Here is a 23,069-nt window from a genome sequence, read left to right as displayed (position 1 = left end):
ATGAGTGGATAGCTTTTCTGATAAAGAGCCCTCTGGAATTTGCTCAGTAATAGAGAAGAAATTCATCCCTCACCCTCAGAACTGTCTTTTTCATCAAGAATTTCAGTTTGAATGTTACAAGGAGCCGTTATGACCTCCTTCATCCTTTGTTTCTTCAAGGAGCCGTTATGACCTCCTCCATCCTTTGGTTCTACATCCATCATATACCTATTTGCTTCTTCAAAGTTCAATATATCTTTAGTTGTAATTTCCCCGATATTGGGATGGAGGTAGAACAATCACTTGCTATAATTTTCATTGCAGAAAGAGAAGATGATTTCTGCATTAACACTCTCATCTTTGTCACACATAGTACTGAGGAGCCTGGGAGCAAGTTCTCCCAAAGACTGACCCTGTGCACATCTTGGCTAAAGACTGGGGTGTGGTGTTCTTTTTCTTTTTTAAAATAATAATGGTTCTTCTGGGAGCACGTTTCTTGGGGAGATTTTTTGGAGGCAGCCTTAGTTTTGGTTCAGAGTAAATAATCACCCAAGTGCAGCCAGGTGCTAAAAGTTCAGATCTTTTATTGCTTCCTATATAGCCCAGTTAGTTTTCTTAGAGGCCTATCTCTCTGCTTGGTTCCAAGAGCTCTTGCAGCTTTGTCCTTTGCTTCTGCTTCTGCTTTCTTCAGACTCCAGCCAGCAAACCTGATGAAATGAATTTCTCTTGCCTCCGAGAGAGGGCTTGTGGGCTTCCTCGGGCTTATGGGCTTCCTCCCAGAGTGCTCCTCTCCGATCCCTGAAAATGTTCCGAAGTCCTTCACACAAAAAAGCTACGAGCCTTTTTATATATGATCTCCCAAAGGTTAACTCCTCCTTCTGGAGGCAGGGCTTAAGTGAGGTGTGAATTCGGATATCTCATACTAAACCCTGAAATCTCCCAAACGTGTGAACTCCAATGAGTACTTAAATACTTCTTGCTTATTATATGAGCTTTCTAAAGGTGTGAACACAAGCATTGTTTCTGTCGGTTGTACTTAATACCTTGTTTCTTCTGGCCCATAACATCTCCTCCTAGGATGAGATCAATCATACTGAACGATGCTAAATTAGATAATTCTTGTCATTATCAACTTTATCTAATGACTTAACACTTTGTAAAGATTCCAACACTGGGGCATTATCATTGGCATCGGTAACATTGATCCAGATGTGAGCCATTCCGCTTTGGTTTAGTTCCCCACTGTCGACAGCCATCAGGACCAAATGGTGAGAGTTCTGTATTTCTCTGTCCAGGGATTTTTCCAAAAATAATTGCGGGTATTTACTGTCATCTGGTCTTTCCTTCACTGATAGAGAGAAATAGGGATCGGGACTGATATCATATGTTTTTAGGGAGTTTGTGTTTACATCTGAATCTATTGCCAATGCCAGAGCAACTTTCACTCCTGGAAGTATTAGTTCACTGATTTCTAGGGAAATACAGCTTTTAATAAAGGAATTGTGGTGGATTGCCATTAATATTCTGTATCGTCAAAGAAGATAACATTGGATTTTCAGTGACCGTTTCCAACTGTAGAGCACAATCAAACTGGCATATTTTCTCTCGGTCTATTCTGCTTCTCACTAGTAATTCTCCATTCTCTGCGCTCACAGTAAAGTATTCGTTTTCTTAACTAACCTGTAGTTTCCAAGCCGGCAAATTCCGAATATTGAGCTCCAGATTTTTGACAAGCTTCCCCATCACTGACTTTTTCTCTATTTCCTCCTGAATGGAGTAGTGAATCTTCTCAGAAAGCGGGGGATTGAACAAAGATATCTAGAAGGGAAACAGTATCTGCACCCTCAGGGCACATTCCTTCTGCTTCTCACTTCTTTTCATCTCTCAAATTCTCCTGCTTCTAAGGTCCCGAAAATTTGTGTTAGAGATCCTTCCCAGAGACCATATTGTTTCTGGATTCTTATAAATATGAATGTTTTCAGGCAATGAATGTTTTCAGGTAATTCTTGGGGATCAGCGTTATGGAAATGAAGGTGTACGCGTTCGCTTCCTTGCGCGCAATGATTGCTGAAATTATTCTGCAGCCTCTTATAGAGAGTACTAACTTATCTCAAACACTTCATAGACAGAGGCACCGAGAGATTTCATACAGAGAAGTGCATCCATCTCAGTATCCCTTATGTAAAATAAAAGAATCAAATATTGCTGGTGCCCCCCCACTCCACCTCAGTCCCAACTCAAGCATAAATCTTTACATCAGTTCTGTTTTCCATTCTAAACTTAAACTTGATTTAAAATGTGCAAATGTTAACTATACAATTTGCCATACACCTCGAGCAAATTGCAAGGCAATTCACATAAGCAACTTTGCCATTGTTAATGTAGTTTTAGTTTCATTTTATACTTTTTTGAAAATCCTAAGAAAGGTTAATTTTCTTCTTATTAAGAAATTATCTAAATTCATGGGGGTCAGGCAAAAGAACCCAAGGTAGTAATCAAGGTTTCTGCAAAATACACAGCTTACATGTGTTTAATTCAGCTGTATTTTTTTTTTTTTGATATTTTCAGTCTTTATTCATGCAGTCAATTAACTAATTCACTTGCTATTATCAAAAGTTCACTCTAAGTAATATGCGAATTACTTAATAATTTTCTACCTAGAAAATGATTCACCATCTTTATACTATGATACATGCATAATAATCTCATCTAAATGTAGTTTTTTCATTTTTATTCTTTAAATTTTCATTTTCACTTTTTTCATTCCATCTATATTCTTCTAGAAATACACTCAAAAGTAGTTATCTAATTGTCTTTATATCATCCTTTATGACTTTTAACATGACACTGGAACCATTGAAAGATTTGGACATATTATCTTTTATTGTCTATAAGTCACCTTACGTACTTAAAAAAAATGTCCTTTGCCCCATTTCCCTCTCATAGGAACACGCTATATATGAATTTCAAGCACATTCTTATATACAAGAATAAATCATTTTCTAAAATTATCCGTGATCTTTTATTAAAAATAGAATGAAAATAAAACCTTAGGAACTAAAAGAGAGAGAGAGAGAGAAATAGATTTGGTATTTTCTCACATAAGCCAAGTAAATTCGAGATAGAAAGAGGAGGAGCCACTTAAGAATTCATCATTTCATCTTGCCTATTATATGGAAAATTTCTATGCAGTTCCTTCAAAAAAATCAGCTCCAAATGCCACCACTACTATATTGGCAGTAAAGGAACAATGTCTGGCTTTTCTTTCTCACTACTACTGGAGGGATAAAGAGTGCTTGATCTTTTAAGCATTTCCAGAATTCTCTTAAATTGATTTGTTTAATAAATAAAACTAAAATCCTTTTTTACTTCAAGAAATTAATGACTTAATAACTGAAACTTTGAAAAAGAAGACAAATTCTAAAGCAAGATTTATGATCCAATATATACAAAATAATTTCAATACATGAGGATCATCAATTAGTAAAGGAATACATAAAAATAGAAAGTGTTAGTAGATATAATAACAAATGGTATATATAGCACTTTTGATTTTTGCAAAGTGTTTAACATAGATGATCTCACTTTTTCTTTACATCAGTGGAGATTGAGGACTTTTATACACTGGATTATATAGAGTATGTAAAAAAATATATTTATATATAATGTGTATAAACTATGTACACACATATATGCTACATGTGTATTACTAGAAAAATACATATTTGACTATGTATTTAGCCCATTGTAGAAAATGTCACACAGAAGAGGTTAATAAAAAACTTATGGAAAATATTGAGTTCTCTCCTCCACTCCACCCCCACTCTCACCCCCACCTCAATTACCACAACTTCTTTTCCAATTGAAAAGCAAACCTAATTTTGAAAATTATGTATTATATGCTTCAAAAAATGATCCACTAAAAAAAAATCAAACTTTGAAGTGTTGCTCTTTTACTCAATTAATTAATTTTAGTTGAAAAGTTTGCATATTTAGTTTGTACCAGTAGCATAGGAAAGAAACTGTAGGATTTTTATAATATCTGTTCATGTGCCCATCTTACAAATCAGTAAATTCGTACTGGAAATTTAAAAAAGACTAAGAATTGAGTTTTAGATAATTTCCAGAACTTTGAATACACACATAGAAAATTACCCATAACGGAAACAGTGAAAAAAAGATTTTTACCTTTTACAATCACATGACTTCTACTAGTATTAAAATCAGATTTGTTAAGCACTGTGTTGCTTTGACAATTTCTCACAAAAGTCTTCATGGAAAGTTAATGTGATTATCAAATTCTATCTATAGTATGCCAATCCCACACCTTAAACCGAAAACTCATGAAGAGTAGACATCTTGTGTGTAGTCTACATGCTTTGGACAAGGCAAATCCGTGTATCACTTGCAAGTTATCAGGAAATTCTAATTGTGTTAAACTTTGACGGTCATTGCAAGCGAGTTTTAGATTTTGGATACAGAGACACTCTCGAAGACATGATGAATACCTGGATTCAATAACTACTTCAGACTTTATGACTATGGAACTTTGGACAAAAAAATTTATTGTCTTAGTTTACGAGGCAACAATCTAAGTGGATGAAGAGCAGATTACTTACATTTATAATGGAAAAATATTTTCTTTCCTAGAAAGGTCATATACTAGAGAGATTCCATGTCCATTGCCGTTATCCTTTCAAATTACGTTATTTCAAGAATATGAAATTTATTAATAGTATATGGGACGGGGGAATGACAAATGTTTCCATAGGTGAAAGAAAAATGAAATGAAAACTAAAAATTGGAAAGAAAGCAAGGATCTTATTAAGAGGGACTTACCTTAAAAGAAGTCGATTGATCCTTATTTATAACAACATGTTCTGATGTTAATAAAGGTACTTTTTTTTCACAACTCTGCTGACTTATCAAGGTGTCTGTATAGTTGGGCTGAGGAAAGATCAACTGACTCTTGCGAGAATCCGTGGTGAGTGAAACCTCATGGGAATAAGTTTGAAGAAAAGCTCTCACTCCATCTACTCCCAAAAATTGGGAGGAGGCAACTCCTCCCACATGATTACCTGTAGCCTGGACAACTTGCAGCATCCACCATTTTTTCAGCCTGAGGACCAGTAGAAGGATAATGAAAGCAAAGAACAAGCAGGACACCACAGCAACTGCTATAACCAGGTAAAATGTGAGGAGAGAGTCATCGTGAGTTCCAGGGGAGCTTTGGCTGCTGAGATCTGATAAGATCTCGGGGATGCTGTCAGCCACTGCCACGGTGACAGTGACAGTGGCAGAGAGGGGAGGCTCCCCATTATCTGTTACTGCCACGATGAGATTCTGCTTGAGGGCATCTTTGTCCTGGAATGTCCGGAAAGTCCTGATTTCCCCTGAGTGCAAGCCCACTGAGAAAAGCCCGGGTTCTGTGGTCTTGAGCAGGCAATAAGACAACCAGGCATTCTGGCCAGAGTCTGCATCCACTGCCACCACCTTGGTCACCAAGTAGCCTGGCTCTGCAGAGCGTGGGGCCAGCTCCACTCCGGTGGAACCATCTGTGGGGAAGATGGGGTACAAGATTTCTGGGGTGTTGTCATTCTGATCCAGTATGAATAGAACCAGGGACACATTGCTGCTGAGAGGAGGGTTCCCAGAGTCCCTGGCAGTTACTCTCAGCTGAAATTCCCGAAATTGCTCATAGTCGAAGGAGCACAGAGCATAGAGGACGCCAGTCTCTGAGTTGATGGAGACAATGGATGACAGTGGTGGTGCCTCCAAAGGGAGGCTACTCTCCATGATAGAATAAGTGACTAAGGCATTCTGCTCACTGTCTAGGTCATGAGCAGTCAAGGAGTAAATGGAAGCTCCTCTGGGGTTGTTCTCCTGTATGTAAGCAGTGTAGGCTGACTGACTGAAAGTAGGAGGGTTGTCATTGATATCTGCCACCTTCAAGAAGATGCGAGTGTCTGTAGATAGAGCTGGGCTCCCAAAGTCTTCTGCTCTCACAGTGATGTTGTATTCAGACACCTGCTCCCTGTCCAGAGTGCAGTCGGTCACCAGTGAGTGATAATTGTCCACCTTCTTTTCTAATTTAAAAGGCAAGTCACTTGGGATGGAACACAGAACTCGACCATTTTCACCAGAGTCTTGATCATGCACATAGAACAGAGCGATTACAGTCCCAGGGGGAGCATTTTCAGGGACTGAGTTGATGATAGAGGTGACAGTCACATCTGGGGCATTGTCATTCACGTCTAAAACTGTGACATAAATTTTAGCTCTACCCCAGAAGCCGAGACCATCTTGAGCTTCCACATCCATCTCATGGAATTTTGCATCTTCATAATCTAGACTTTGTAAAGTTGATAATTCACCAGTCAAAGAATTGAGTTGGAATATTTGTGAGATTTCTCCAGGAATTTTCACTAGAAAATATTTTACGTGGGAGTTACTTCCTTCATCTGCATCGGTGGCGTTAACTGTGAGAAGCACTGTTCCTTGAGACACGTTCTCAGGGACATTCACGCTATACACAGATTGAGTAAACACGGGGGCATTGTCATTTACATCCAAGACAGTCACTCGGATTCGAACAGTACCAGAGAGGACTGGCTCTCCTCCGTCCCTGGCTAAAAGTACCATGTGGAGGGTAGGCTGCTCCTCCCGATCCAGGGCCCTCTCCAGTACCAGCTCCGGGTACTTGATTCTATCATCTTTATTTTGCACAAGTAGAGAAAAGTGATCGTTGTGACTCAATTCATAACGTTGGAGAGAGTTCACTCCCACATCCGAGTCATAGGCACTTTCTAGAATAAATTGGGTTCCCAGAGCTGTGGTTTCACTGATTTTTAGTTCTAGCTCCTCTTCCCGAAAGCGAGGGGCATTATCATTAATGTCAATTATTTCCACTTCCACTGAATAAATTTTCAGTTTGTCCTCAACCAGAACATTAAAATTCAGCAGGCACTGGGCGCTGTGTGCACAGAGCTCTTCCCTATCTATTCTGTCTGCGATGACTAAGCTGCCGCTTCTGACATTGAGAGCGAAATGCTGCTTCTTACCTCTGGAGACAATGCGTGCTCCGTGCTCAGACAATTCGCTCAGCTCCAGGTCCAGGTCTTTGGCGATGTTGCCCACGAAAGAGCCCTTCTCCATCTCCTCGGGAATCGAGTAGCGGATTTGGGCGGCCACGGTATTCCACAGCAGTCCCAGAAAAGAACAAAGCAGGATTCGTCTTTTGCCATCTCTGCCTTTTTCCCCAGTGATCATTGCTCCTCTTAGAAATATCCTCCTTACTGTCTGTAGTTAGCTCGTGGCTCCTTTGTTTTGTTTTGTTTTCTTTTTTCTTTTTTCTGGTGGACTGTGTTCAAAGCTTAAGTCTGCAGCGACAGTGTGAGAGGGCTGAATTTCTCTTCATCCTGGAGCGTGTGGGTTTGATCTTCCTGAGATTTGTGCACTAGGACCTGGGAGAATTAGACTAACCCCTTTCCGAAATTGCTCTTCTTGATTGGTGAAGAGCGGCGCCCAGAGTCTAAATCAATTATTGCATCTCTTCTCACAAAACGTAAAACGATATATGATTTATCCTTTTAAAGAAAGACACTATTAAAGTCATAAAGTTGGAGGTTTCTTGGATCATAGCTTCGTGGAATCATGAAACGAACTGAAAATGATATAATTCTTTGCTATTAATGTTTATAAAGTTCTTATTGTCAGGTTCTGTTACTGTTACCTTGGGTGCCTGTAAGGCTAAATAATTTATAACTTTCCTAAGTGATAATTATTTTGTAAATATTCTGTAGAATATAAAGGCTTCTGAACCCTTTTTTGATTATGTTCCCTTTCTGTCCGTAGAACAGTAAATACACCAATTCTCTTTATCTCAATGTTCATGTGAATATTTATTAATATATCTAGCAATACATATATTTGTCTGTATTTCTACATAAATGTATTACGTATACATTATGATTCTTTGTGACATGTTACAATTTTGTACTCTAAAGTATAACCAATAATTAAATAAATTATATGATTGTAGACTTCCTGTTCAATATAGCTAACATTACTATAGTTAGTTGCTACATCCTTAAATGTTCTCCCATCTAACTTAATACATAAATGTGGAAAATGTAGTGATGAAAACGAGTCATAAATAGAAATTGGCTTAACCAAACATTTGTGAGTCTCAAATGAGATGATTGCTATGAAATACGTTGCAAACTTTAATGCATTGTATAAATGTCAGTTGTTATTATCCTCCAATCACCAGGTCTTCAGTCTGATTATGATTTCCTTTCCTGAGTCTTCTACTGCATTGCAGTTGAGTTTAGGCAATGATTACTGATAAATTGTAGCAAAGTAAAGAGGAAGATTATGATGTCCCACTTTGCCATAATCTATGTTTTTTAGGGTAGAGATGACAAAATGCAATATTGTTTTTTAGAAATCAAAAAGAAATCAAAAGCAATATTGACTATCCTGTCAAAGAATTGAACATGGAAATGTTTTTCACCATTCAAAGATATACTGTTTCTTTTCCATGATGGTCTTTGAGAATTTCTGGGACCAACGTTTCATGCCATGAAGGAAATGATGTAATGAATCTCTTCATATGTACTTAGGCTGACCCTCATATGGCGGAAATAGAAATGCACCTCACCATGATAAAATAGTGACCTTGAATTATTATTTAAATGTGCAATTACAACTATAAAAAACTTGTTCATAGACAACTATAAAAAACTTGTTCATAGACTCAAGGAGACACAAAAACCTTCAAATTAAGTCAGTTACAAGTAAATCAGTTTTGCACACAAAAGCTGGAGTTTTGCCCATACAAATCTCCTAAATCAACTTTTAGTAACAGATATTTATAAAGCTTTAAGACCAAAATTTATGTTGAAAAAAAATAAAAGAACAGTTTTACTTCTAGAATCTGTTCTCATTCAACAAACATGCACAGGAAATCCAATCATATTGTACTTTTCAAAGTCCAAAAAAAAAAAAAAATGCAAAAAAGAGAGTCCAATCGTCTCATCTATTTTAAATACATCGAACACATTAAAGAATGCCTTTACAATTTAGCTACTAGAACAAACCTTTAGATTTTAAAACCTATCCTAGAAGCAGCTTCATATATCTATTCACACACTCACATACATATGTTTATATGTATATGCACATACATATAAATGTATGTATGTTTTTGTGTGGACAAATATACAAAAATGTAAAAATGCAATGGAGTTTTCCAACTGAATCTATACTCGCTTAAAACTTTAATCACAAAAAGAATTATCGATCTGTGCTTAGTGGAGAAATGGCTGAAGGAGAGTTAAGCCTGCCTAATCATGAAGTACTTCATTTGACCGTTCTGGGTATTAGCTTTCATTCTTTAAAATTTGGGGTGTTTTCTGGATGATCTTCACAGTATCAATAAGTTCTATATTGTATGGTGTTAATAATATTTTTGTTAAACTTAAATTCTTCTAAGACCATAAATTCATAGCCAGAATAATTAGAAAATGCAATGGACCTTTCTAGTGGAAGGTAGAAACAGAAAAATAATTACACGAGTGGCTGAAAATTAATTGGCAATGCTATTGTACAGAATAAGGTTTACCTGGAAAAATGCTTGTTCATCTTTTGCTTGAAGTAAAGATTGAGAAGGTAGTGGAAACTCTTTTGGTTCACAGCTCTGCTGACTTAGCAAGGTGTCTGCATAGTTAGGCTGAGGAAAGATCAACTGACTCTTTCGAGAATCCGTGGTGAGAGTAACTTCATGGGAATAAGTCTGAAGGAAAGCTCTGACTCCATCTATTCCCAAAAACTGGGAGGAGGTGACTCCCCCCACGTGGTCACCTGGAGCCTGGACAACTTGCAGCATCCACCACCTTCTTAGCCTGATTGCCAGCAGAAGGATAATGAAGGCAAAGAACAAGCAGGACACCACAGCCACTGCTATGACCAGGTAAAATGTGAGGAGAGAGTCGTCCTGAGTTTCAGGGGAAGCTTGGATGTTGAGATCTGAGAGGATCTCGGGGATGCTGTCAGCCACTGCCACGGTGACAGTGACAGTGGCAGAGAGGGGAGGCTCCCCATTATCTGTTACTGCCACGATGAGATTCTGCTTGACGGCATCTTTGTCCAGGAATGTTCGGACAGTCCTGATCTCCCCTGAGTGCAGGCCCACAGAGAAAAGCCCGGGCTCTATGACCTTGAGCAGGCGATAAGACAGCCAGGCATTCTGGCCAGAGTCTGCATCCACTGCCACCACCTTGGTCACCAAGTAGCCTGGCTCTGCAGAGCGTGGGGCCAGCTCCACTCCACTGGAACCATCTGTGGGGAAGGTGGGGTACAGGATTTCTGGGGTGTTATCATTTTGATCCAGTATGAACAGAGTCAGAGACACGTTGCTGCTGAGAGGAGGGTTCCCAGAGTCCCTGGCTGTCACTCTCAGCTGAAATTCCCGGAATTGTTCATAGTCGAAGGAGCACAGAGCATAGAGGACGCCAGTCTCTGAGTTGATGGAGACAATGGATGTCAGTGGTGGTGCCTCCAAAGGGAGGTTACTCTCCATGATAGAATAAGTGACTAAGGCATTCTGCTCACTGTCTGGGTCATGAGCAGTCAAGGAGTAGATGGAAGCTCCTCTGGGGTTGTTCTCCTGGATGTAGGCAGAGTAGGTTGACTGACTGAAAGCGGGAGGGTTGTCATTGATGTCTGCCACCTGCAAGAGGATGTGAGTGTCTGTAGATAAAGCTGGGCTCCCAAAATCTTTTGCTTTCATGGTTATGTTATATACAGACACCTGCTCCCTGTCTAGTGTCCTGTCAGTCACCAATGAATAATAGTTGTCCACCTTCTTTTCTAATTTAAAAGGCAAGTCCCCTTGGATAGAACACAGGACTTGACCATTTTCACCAGAGTCTTGATCATGCACATGGAACAAAGCAATTACAGTCCCAGGGGGAGCATTTTCAGCGACTGAGATGGTGACAGATGTGATGGTCACTTCTGGAGCATTGTCATTCACATCCAGAACTGTGACATGAATTTTAGCTCTGCTCCTGAGACCAAGGCCATCCTGAGCTTCCACTTCTATTTCATGGAACTCTGTCTCTTCATAATCTAGATTTTGTAAAGTTGATAATTCTCCAGTGAAAGGATTCATTTGGAATATTTGAGCGGTTTCCCCAGGTATTTTCACTTGAAAATATTTTACCTGTGAATTGATTCCTTCATCTGCATCAGTGGCATTCACTGTGAGTAGTATCGTCCCCTGGGATACATTCTCAGGAACACTGACAGTATACACTGACTGAGAAAACACGGGGGCATTGTCATTTACATCCAGGACAGTCACTCGGATTCTAGCAGTACCAGAACGAAGTGGTTCTCCTCCGTCCCACGCTGTGAGCATGAGATGGTGAACAGCCTCTTCCTCCCGGTCCAAGGCTCTCTCCAACACCAGTTCTGGATACTTGACCCCTCCAGCTCTATTTTGCACTTTCAGAGAGAAGTGATGGCTGGGACTCAGCTCGTAGCTCTGGAGAGAATTCACCCCCACATCCCGGTCATATGCACTTTCCAGGAGATGTGCGGTTCCTGGAGTTGTGGTTTCACTAATTTTTAGTTCTAGCTCTTCTGCTAAAAAGCGGGGTGCGTTATCATTTATGTCTGTTATTTCTACCTCCACTGAATATATTTTCAATTTATCTTCAACCAGAACATTAAAATTCAGCAGACACTGGGAACTCTGGGTGCAAAGTTCTTCTCTATCTATTCTGTCTGCGATGACTAAGCTGCCGCTTCTGACATTGAGAGCGAAATGCTGCTTCTTACCTTTGGAAACGATGCGAACCCCTCGCTCTGACAGTTCCCTCGGCTCCAAACCCAAGTCCTTGGCGATGTCGCCCACAAAAGATCCTTTTTCCATCTCCTCGGGAATCGAGTATCTGATTTGGGTAGCGCCGATATCCCATAGCGTCTCCAGGAGAAAGCAAAGCAGGAGTCGCTGTACACAGCTTCTGTGGTTTTGCTCTGACACCATTGTTTGCTTTAGAAATGTTCTCTGTATTTTGCAGCAGAATCTGGATTATCTCTTGAATTTTTTGTTTCCCTCTGTCGTATGAGTCCTGAGCCTAAGTCTGAAGCATGTAGGGTGAGAGAGCTTATTTTCTTTGCATCCCAAAGCTTGTTGTTTTTGTCTCCTGGAGCTTTGTGCAGTAGCACCCCGGAAAATTCCACCATTCTTCTTGAATTTCTCTTGCTGATTGGTGAACAGCGACGCCCAGAGGCTAAATCAATTATTGCATTCGTTCTGAGACAATGTTTAAATTGGTATAGTGCACGAAATGTCTTTAAGAAAGAAATCGAACAATTGAGGAATGGCTCGATAAACTATGGTATGTGGTTGAGATGGAATATTATCATTCTCTGGGAAATGATGAGTAGGATTTTTCTCAGGGAAAAAAAAAACCTAGAAAGTCCTCCCTAAACAAAATGTGTATAAAGTAGTAGCAATGTTCTGGGATGACCAGCAAAATGACTTTGCTATTCTCAATAGTACAACCATCCACGACTATTCTGAAGGACTTATAATGAAAAAGCCTATCAATTCCCGGAGAAGGAACTGGTTGTGTCTGAACACTTAATTTTTCTTCAGAGCTTTTATTTTCATTACGGTGGGAGATCTATGTTTTCTTTCCCAACTTGATTTTTATGGAAATGTTTTGCATATCTTTATATGTGGTTTCTTAATTGTGGCTGGAGTTAAGGGAGAAGATCTAGAACTCGATAATCTTAAAAACAAATGTAAAAATATTTATTCTGCAAGTAACTGGGAAACATTTTAAATAAATAAAAAGAAAGAAATTGAAACTAATGGATATATGATAAAAATGCTATCCATCTCTAAGAAAAGAACTTTTTCTTGTTTTTTGGGGGAATAAAGGGGTTTCTTCCCCTCTCCCCCAACACCCAAAGTGGCCAACACAGAAACAGATTTTGCATGACTGCCCATGTATAACTTATGTAAAATTTCTTGTCTTCTCAGTAAAGAGAGAAAGGGGAGTAAGGGAGAGAATTTGGAACTCAACAAATTTTAAAAATTGAATTTACAAATTCTTTTTACATGTAATTAGAGAAAAATAAAACATTAAGATGTAAAAACCAAAGAAATTGATGTCATGGAATTGGACCTATCTTTGATCATAGTCTCATAGGATCATAAGTTTAATGTTGGTTGAGATCAAGGTAATGTGCATTTTGGCCAATAGTGCTGAAAAATCATTTTTTAAAATGTCCATCTATAGAATATTTTTGGTCAGATTTTGTAACCTTTACCTTCAGTTATTCCCGCCAAACAAATTATAATTCACAGAGATTAGTGTTGTGTATATTTTATAGAATAGAAAAGATTATTTTCTGTTAGTTGTGTACTTTCAAACCATAAAATGGTAAATATATTGATCCTTTTAATTCCAGTTATTTGTACATATTTATCCATATATCTAACCTTACACTTCTCTCTCTCTCTCTCTCTCTCTCTCTCTCTCTCTCTCTCTCTCTCTCTCTCTCTCTCTCTCTTTCTCTCTCTCTCTCTCTCTGTGTGTGTGTGTGTGTGTGTATTCTTCAGGTTACATTTTGGCTTACTAATATACTAATATATCCAGAATAATACATTGTTAACTTTTGGATCATGTACTAATTTTCTAAGTATAATAAAAATTGAATGCATTTTTTATAATTGCAGCCTTGTAGTTCAATAGCGGACACAAACTGATATTAATTGCGACCATTGTTTGAAGTTCTTTTAAATAATAGTATAAAACATGATGCTGTAACATTGGAAGAATCAATTGTCTCTAATCCATTGGAGTATGAAGTCCATGTATTCACCAAACAATTTAACATAACCTTGGTTCTTCAGTGTTAAATTGATCAATTGAAGTGTAATATTGTTTTAGAACTGAGAATAAAATCAAAGCATCATTGACTATCTGGTCAGGGCAATTACACATGGAAATGTTTTTCAATATTTCAAGAACTTGATATTTATAAGAAAATAAATAAATGATTTCATATTTATATAAGTTGGAGCTAATATAGTAGAAGTAGCGATAAAACCTAGCATAAGTAGTAGAGTCCCTTGAGAAAGTGTAGGACATTAAAATGTATGACATTATTACTTAAGTGTCCAATTTCTGCTCACAGGAGAATAACCACTTCATGGGGTAATGGAATCAGAACTTAATTATGATTATGCAAAAGAACTAGAACTCTATACATGCAAATTTCCCAAGTCAACATTTAGTAAGATAGATATTTGTGAAGTTAAAACAGAAAAGTGTATATTGCCAATAAAATGAAAAAGAATGAGTGTCACTCAGTTTCTTATATCTCCCCCGATTCACAAAACACAGCCATACATACATCTAAAAGTCCAGCAAGAATTTACAAAAACACAAGATAAGGTAATCCACATATTTCATCCTTTCTAAAGACGTGGAAATAATATAAGAATATATTTCAATTATTACAGTAAACTTTTACACTATGTATTGATTTCAACTATTACAGAAAACTTTTACACTATGTATTGATTTAGAGACTCATTTTAGCAGCAACAGTTTCATTCATATATGTATATACACATATACACCCATACACATATATGTATGTATGGTTGTGTATAGTATATTTTGAAGATTACTAGTTTCTTAAAAGACTGAGTATGTAATCTGTTAACTTTTCGATCTCAAAGAGCACTGTGGTTTTGAACACTAACTCTGGATACTTCTTAAAAAGAAATAGCTTAGCCAGTATTATGATATTAGAAGAAAAAAACAACTATTTAACCTATCTGGATATTAGTTTTCATTCGTTGGTTTTTGGCTGGATGAATCTTATAGTACCTTCAAGTTTATATAATATTTTTGTACTTAACACTTTGATGAGAGATGAGAACTTCTCAGACCATCAATTTATAGCCAGAATAACTAGGAAGTGCAATGGACAACCCTAGTAAACACTTAGAAATGGAAAAGTAATAATGTGAGTCATTGAAAATTAATTTTGTAATTCTATTCTACAGATTAAGATTTACCTGGAAAAATGCTTGTTCATCTTTTGTATGAAGTAAAGACTGAGTAGGTAGTGGAGACTCCTTTGGCTCACAACTCTGTTGACTTATCAAGGTGTCTGCATAGTTAGGCTGAGGAAAGATCAACTGACTCTTTCGAGAATCCGTGGTGAGAGTAACTTCATGGGAATAAGTCTGAAGGAAAGCTCTGACTCCATCTATTCCCAAAAACTGGGAGGAAGTGACTCCTTCCACGTGGTCACCTGGAGCCTGGACAACTTGCAGCATCCACCACCTTCTTAGCCTGATTGCCAGCAGAAGGATAATGAAGGCAAAGAACAAGCAGGACACCACAGCCACTGCTATGACCAGGTAAAATGTGAGGAGAGAGTCGTCCTGAGTTTCAGGGGAAGCTTGGATGTTGAGATCTGAGAGGATCTCGGGGATGCTGTCAGCCACTGCCACGGTGACAGTGACAGTGGCAGAGAGGGGAGGCTCCCCATTATCTGTTACAGCCACGATGAGATTCTGCTTGAGGGCATCTTTGTCCAGGAATGTTCGGACAGTCCTGATCTCCCCTGAGTGCAGGCCCACGGAGAAAAGCCCGGGCTCTGTGACCTTGAGCAGGCGATAAGACAGCCAGGCATTCTGGCCAGAGTCTGCATCCACTGCCACCACCTTGGTCACCAGGTAGCCTGGCTCTGCAGAGCGTGGGGCCAGCTCCACTCCACTGGAACCGTCTGTGGGGAAGGTAGGGTACAGGATTTCCGGGGTGTTATCATTTTGATCCAGTATGAACAGAGTCAGAGACACATTGCTGCTGAGAGGAGGGTTCCCAGAGTCCCTGGCTGTCACTCTCAGCTGAAATTCCCGGAATTGTTCATAGTTGAAAGAGCACAGAGCATAGAGGACGCCAGTTTCCGAGTTAATGGAGATATAGGATGAGAGTGGTGGTGCCTCCAATGGGAGATTGCTATCCATGATGGAGTAGGTGACTAAGGCATTCTGCTCACTGTCTGAGTCATGAGCAGTCAAGGAGTAGATGGAAGCTCCTCTGGGGTTGTTCTCCTGGATGTAGGCAGAGTAAGCTGACTGACTGAAAGCGGGAGAGTTATCATTGATGTCTGCCACCTGCAAGAGGATGTGAGTGTCTGTAGATAGAGCTGGGCTCCCAAAGTCTTTTGCTTTCATGGTTATGTTATACACAGACACCTGCTCCCTGTCTAGTGTCCTGTCAGTCACCAATGAATAATAGTTGTCCACCTTCTTTTCTAATTTAAAAGGCAGGTCTCCTGGGATGGAACACAGGACTTGACCATTTTCACCAGAGTCTCGATCATGCACATGGAACAGAGCAATTACAGTCCCAGGGGGAGCATTTTCAGGGATTGAGTTGGTGACAGAGGTGATGGTCACTTCTGGAGCATTGTCATTCACATCTAGAACTGTGACATGAATTTTAGCTCTGCTCCTGAGACCAAGACCATCCTGAGCTTCCACTTCTATTTCATGGAATTCTGTCTCTTCATAATCTAGATTTTGTAAGGTTGACAATTCTCCAGTCACAGAATTAATTTGGAATATTTGGGAGATCTTCCCAGGACTTTTCACTTGAAAGTATCTTACTTGAGAATTGATTCCTTCATCTGCATCAGTGGCATTCACTGTGAGTAGTATCGTCCCCTGGGGTACATTTTCAGGAACACTGACAGTATACACTGACTGAGAAAACACGGGGGCATTGTCATTTGCATCCAGGACAGTCACTCGGATTCTAGCAGTACCAGAACGAAGTGGTTCTCCTCCGTCCCACGCTGTGAGCATGAGATGGTGAACAGCCTCTTCCTCCCGGTCCAAGGCCCTCTCCAACACCAGTTCTGGATACTTGACTCCTCCACTTGTACTTTGCACTTTCAGAGAGAAATGATGGCTGGGACTCAGCTCGTAGCCCTGGAGAGAATTCACTCCCACATCCTGGTCATATGCATTTTCCAGGAGATGCTGAGTTCCTGGAGCTGTGGTTTCACTAATTTTTAGTTCTAGCTCATCTACCAAAAAATGAGGGGCGTTATCATTAATATCGGTTATTTCCACCTCCACTGAATGTATTTTCAATTTATTTTCAACCAGAACATTAAAATTCAGCAGACACTCAGCGCTCTGCGCACAGACTTCTTCCCTGTCTATTCTATCTGCGGTGACTAAGCTGCCGCTTTTAACATTGAGAACAAAATGCTGCTTCTTACCTCTGGAGATAATTCGCGCCCCATGCTCAGACAATTCGCTCAGTTCCATTCCCAAGTCCTTGGCGATATTGCCCACGAAAGAGCCTTTTTCTGTCTCCTCGGGAACCGAGTAGCGGATCTGGGCAATGCTGATCTCCCACAGCGTCCCCAGGAGAAAGCAAAGCAGGAAGAGCGTTGTGCAGCCTTTGTGGTTTTGCTCAGCTACCATTGTTTGCTTTAGAAATGTTTTCTTTATTCTTCAGCCGAATATGGATTGTCACTCGGATTTTCTGTTTTCTCCTGTAGTATGACTTCAGAAGTCTGGAGCATGTAGGATTATGGGGCTTACTTTCTGTGAATCCTGGATGCTGTGTGTTTGATCTCCGAAAGGTTTGTGCTCTAGCACCCGGAAGGGTTAGGCGGGTCTTCTCCCTGAGTATTTCTTACTGATTGGTGGACAGCGACGCCCAGAGTCTAGATTAATTATCGCACAAATGTGAAATGTTATGTAGAAAGAAATTAAAGTCATAGACTTAGAATTGCCTAAAATACGTTCATACCGTCACAGGTTTATTTTATTTGCGGCCTTCTAGGCCATCTTGCACAAATTCATTTAGGCCAAAAGATGTAAAATATCATTTAAAAAATCTTTAGAATATTTTTATTTTCAAGTTCTGAAAGCTTTACCTTTTGTTTATCACGTTCAAAAATTATTATTCACACAGATTAAAATATTATGTTAATTATATAGAATAGAAAATTTATTTTCTGTTAATTGTGTACTTTTCAGATCATAAAAGAGTGAATATATTGATACTTAATTTTAGTGTGTCTGTGTATATTTACTCTCGTATCTAGCAATGAGTGAGTCGATGAGTGAGAATGTGTGTGTCTGTGTGTGTGTAACCTATTTTAAACTTTAACATGGTACTATTTTGCCTTTGAGAAAACATTATTAACTTTCGGATTATGAATTAACTTTCTAGGTATAATCAGGGATTGTATATATTGTGTAATTGTAGTCTTAAAGTTCAAAAAAGGTCACACACCCAAAGTTAGTTGTGTATATTTTTTGATGTTGTTCCAAGCAAAATAGGACAAAACATAACGACTGTAATCTTGGAATTATATATTGGCTCTAACTCACCAATACTTTTGTAAGTATTTTAAAGTAACTTATGTATTCCAATTGAATTGAAATGTCATATTGTTTTTTAGAAATGAGAATAAAATTTTAAAAAATATCGACTATCATGAGGAAGCAATTGAACGTGGAAAGATTCTTCCATATTTCAAGGATCTGATATTTCTAGGGAAATAAATAAATGATTCTCTTTACATATATCTAGATTTATTTTCATATGGTAGAAATAGCAATACAACCTACCACGTGGAAAAGAATGATGGTCGCTTGAGACAGTCTAAGAAATGACAGTGTACGACATTATTACAGAAATGTCCAATTCTTGTTCAAAAGAGAATAATCTTTTCATGAGCTGATGAAACCAGAACGAAATTATGCCTGCAAACAAGACCTGTTATTTCACAGATACAATTCTCCAAATCAACTTTAAGTAAGGAAGACATTTATAAAGTTACAAGAGAAAAATGCATATTGAAAATTAAATAAAGATAATGAATGTGACTCCAGTTCCTGTACCTCTCCTCAATCCACGAAATCCAGCTACACTACACCCATTTCAATATGCAGAAAGAATTGTAAAAATACAAAAGGTAAAGGTAATCTACCTATTTCTCCTCTAAATAAGTGAAAGTTATATCAGTATATTTCAGCTTCTACGGCAAACACTTACATTATGCATTGATTTGAAAACTCATTTTTGCAGCAGTAAATTCCTTTATATATTTATACACATAAATATGTTGATATGAATATACACTATACACTATATATATTTTTTAAAGTATTGGGTGTTTAAACTGTAATGCACTAAACTTTGAAGATCAAAGGAAGTCATAGATTTGAACCTAGAGAAGTAATTCTTAAAAGAGAGGCACCTTATCCAGTACTGCAATGTCTGGAAAACTACTTAGTCTTTCCAGATATCAGTTTTCATTTTTTTGTGTCTGTTTTAACTGAATGATCAACATAATATCACCAAGCTCTTCATAAATACTATAAGACTTAATGAGAGTTTTCAGTGAAGTGAAGCTCTTCTCGGACAATCAATTTATAGCCAGAATAACTAGAAAGTTCAATGGATAACTCTAGTAAACAGTAGAGACAGAAAAGTAATAACATGAGTCACTGAAACTTAATTTTGTAATTCTATTCTATGGATTAAGATTTACCTGGAAAAATGCTTGTTCATCTTTTGTATGAAGTAAAGACTGAGTAGGTAATGGAGACTCCTTCGGCTCACAGCTCTGTTGACTTATCAAGGTGTCTGCATAGTTAGGCTGAGGAAAGATCAGTTGACTCTTTCGAGAATCCGTGGTGAGAGTAACTTCATGCGAATAAGTCTGAAGGAAAGCTCTGACTCCATCTATTCCCAAAAACTGGGAGGAGGTGACTCCCCCCACGTGGTCACCTGGAGCCTGGACAACTTGCAGCATCCACCACCTTCTTAGCCTGATTGCCAGCAGAAGGACAATGAAGGCAAAGAACAAGCAGGACACCACAGCTACTGCTATGACCAGGTAAAATGTAAGGAGAGAGTCGTCCTGAGTTTCAGGGGAGGTTTGGCTGCTGAGATCTGAGAGGATCTCGGGAATGCTGTCAGCCACTGCCACAGTTATAGTGACAGTGGCAGAGAGGGGAGGTTCCCCATTATCTGTTACTGCCACGATGAGATTCTGCTTGAGGGCATCTTTGTCCAGGAACGTTCGGACAGTCCTGATCTCCCCTGAGTGCAGGCCCACGGAAAAAAGCCCGGGCTCTGTGACCTTGAGCAGGTGATAAGACAGCCAGGCGTTCTGGCCAGAGTCTGCATCCACTGCCACCACCTTGGTCACCAGGTAGCCTGGCTCTGCAGAGCGTGGGGCCAGCTCCACTCCACTGGAACCGTCTGTGGGGAAGGCAGGGTACAGGATTTCCGGGGTGTTATCATTTTGATCCAGTATGAACAGAGTCAGAGACACGTTGCTGCTGAGAGGAGGGTTCCCAGAGTCCCTGGCTGTCACTCTCAGCTGAAATTTCCAGAATTGTTCATAGTCGAAAGAGCACAGAGTGTAGAGGACGCCAGTCTCCGAGTTGATGGAGACAATGGATGACACTGGTGATGCCTCCAAGGAGAGGTTACTCTCTATGATAGAGTAGGTGATTAAGGCATTCTGCTCACTGTCTGGGTCATGAGCAGTCAAGGAATAGATGGAAGCTCCTCTGGGATTGTTCTCCTGGATGTAGGCAGAGTAGGTTGACTGACTGAAAGTGGGAGGGTTGTCATTGATGTCTGCCACCTGCAAGAGGATGTGAGTGTCTGTAGACAGAGCTGGGCTCCCAAAGTCTTCTGCTCTCACGGGGATGTTATATTCAGACACTTGCTCTCTGTCCAGAGCCCTGTCAATCACCAGTGAATAGTAGCTATCTACCTTCTTTTCTAATTTAAAAGGCAGGTCACCTGGGATGGAACACAGGAATTGACCATTTTCACCAGAGTCTCGATCATGCACGTGGAACAGAGCAATTACAGTCCCAGGGGGAGCATTTTCAGAGATTGAGTTGGTGACAGAGGTGATAGTCACTTCTGGGGCATTGTCATTCACGTCTAGAACTGTGACATGAATTTTAGCTCTACTCCAGAAACCGAGGCCGTCTTGAGCCTCTGCTTCCATCATGTAGAATTCTGCATCTTCATAATTTAGATTTTGTAAGGTTGATAATTCACCAGTCAATGAATTGAGTTTGAATATTTGTGACGTTTTCCCAGGAATTTTCACTAGAAAATATCTTACCTGGGAGTTACTTCCTTCATCTGCATCGGTGGCGTTAACTGTGAGGAGCACTGTTCCCTGGGGCACGTTCTCAGGGACATTCACGCTATACACAGATTGAGTAAACACGGGGGCATTGTCATTTGCATCCAGGACAGTCACTCGGATTCGAACAGTACCAGAGAGGACTGGCTCTCCTCCGTCCCTGGCTAAAAGTACCATGTGGAGGGTAGGCTGCTCCTCGCGATCCAGGGCCCTCTCCAGTACCAGCTCCGGGTATTTGATGCCATCAACTCCAGTTTGCACAAGCAAAGAGAAGTGATGATTCGAACTCATCTTATAGCCTTGGAGGGCGTTCACTCCCACATCCGCGTCATAGGCGCTTTCTAAAATAAATTGAGTTCCCAGAGCTGTGGTTTCACTGATTTTTAGTTCTAGCTCCTCTTCTTGAAAACGAGGGGCATTATCATTAATGTCAATTATTTCCACTTCCACTGAATAAATTTTCAGTTTATCCTCAATCAGAACATTAAAATTCAGCAGGCACTGGGCGCTTTGTGCACAGAGCTCTTCCCTATCTATTCTGTCCGCGATGACTAAGCTGCCGCTTCTGACATTGAGAGAGAAATGCTGCGTCTTACCTCTGGAGACAATGCGTGCTCCGTGCTCCGACAATTCGCTCAGTTCCAGGCCCAGGTCTTTGGCGATGTTGCCCACGAAAGAGCCCTTCTCCATCTCCTCGGGAATCGAGTAGCGGATTTGGGCGGCCACGGTATTCCACAGCAGTCCCAGGAGAGAACAAAGCAGGATTCGCCTTCTGCCATCTCTGCGTTTTTCCCCAGTGATCATTGCTCCTGTTAGAAATATCCTCTTTGTTGTCTGTAGGTAGCTCGTGGCTCCTTTGCTTTTCTGGGAGAGTATGTCCAGGGATCAAGTTTGCAGTGTGCAGGGTAAAAGGGCTGAATTTCTCCTCATCCTGGAGCGTGTGGGTTTGGTCTTGCTGAGATTTGTGCACTAGGACCTGGGAGAATGAGACACTTTCTTTCCGACATTGTTCTTCCTGATTGGTGAAGAGCGGCGCCCAGAGTCTAAATCAATTATTGCATCCCTTCTAACAACTTAGAACGATGTAATCACACATGACTTACCGTTTTAAAGAAAGTCATTATGAAAGTCATAAAGTTGCAAGTATCTTGAACCATAGCTTTACAGGATCATATAAAGAATTACAGGTAGTGGGAACATAAATCTTTACTATCAATTTTGATAAAAAATTTTATTGACAAATGTTGTCACTGTTATCTTGATTATTAGGTTAAATAATTATAAATCACCTAGGTGATAATAACTTTGTAAACCTTCTGTAGAATATAAGGGCTTCTCTATTCTTTTGTTTATACTTTATTTCTGTTCATAGAACAGTAAATATATTGATTCTCTTTACCTCAATGCATATGTGAATGTTTATCTACATATCTAACAATACCCACATTTGTCTGTATGTCTCCATAAATGTATTATGTATTTTTTTGTGACACGGTAACAGTTTGTACTCGATAATATATTATAAATTTTTGGATTGTGCAATAACTTTCCAAAGTATAATCACCAATTCAATAAATTATGATTGTAGCCTTCCAGTTCAATATAGTTGATATCACTGAAGTTAGTTGCTATATTATTAAATGTTTCCCCATACAACTTAATGTAAAAATATGTAAAATGTAATGATGAAAATAGGTCGTAAATAGCCATTGGCTCCAACCAAGGATTTGTGAATCTCAAATGAGATGATGACTTTGAAGCACTTTGCAAACTTTAATTCACTATATAAAGGCCAGTTACTAAACTCCTCCTCCCCCTGCTACTATTATAACTGCTAC

At 39.4% G+C, this 23,069-nt stretch overlaps 1 protein-coding gene and 1 pseudogene across 5 annotated transcripts in view; both read right to left on the bottom strand.

Annotated features, from left to right (window-relative positions):
• The window catches only part of LOC100926346 (protocadherin gamma-C4), a 169,531-nt gene extending 151,864 nt beyond the window's left edge, over positions 1 to 17,667 (bottom strand). The window contains exon 1 of one of the 5 annotated variants that reach the window (XM_031953432.1): positions 15,092 to 17,667. In XM_031953432.1, coding sequence (XP_031809292.1) covers positions 15,092 to 17,521 — 2,430 coding nt within the window. In that variant the 5' untranslated portion in view covers positions 17,522 to 17,667. Of the gene's footprint in view, positions 1 to 4,818; positions 9,151 to 9,604; positions 12,825 to 15,091 lie in introns of those variants that run through there. The other 4 variants (XM_031953441.1, XM_031953440.1, XM_031953431.1 and 1 more) reach the window with 4 other exon arrangements.
• A 1,901-nt stretch (positions 17,668 to 19,568) lies between these two features.
• Positions 19,569 to 22,351, bottom strand: LOC116421646 (annotated as a pseudogene).
• Positions 22,352 to 23,069: the final 718 nt, after the last annotated feature.

The sequence above is a fragment of the Sarcophilus harrisii genome, chromosome 2 (assembly GCF_902635505.1).
Source record: "Sarcophilus harrisii chromosome 2, mSarHar1.11, whole genome shotgun sequence".
In the NCBI taxonomy this organism is placed as follows: Eukaryota; Metazoa; Chordata; class Mammalia; order Dasyuromorphia; family Dasyuridae; genus Sarcophilus; species Sarcophilus harrisii.
Note: the sequence above shows the minus strand (reverse complement) of the source record. Positions and strands in the feature narration are given on the sequence as shown.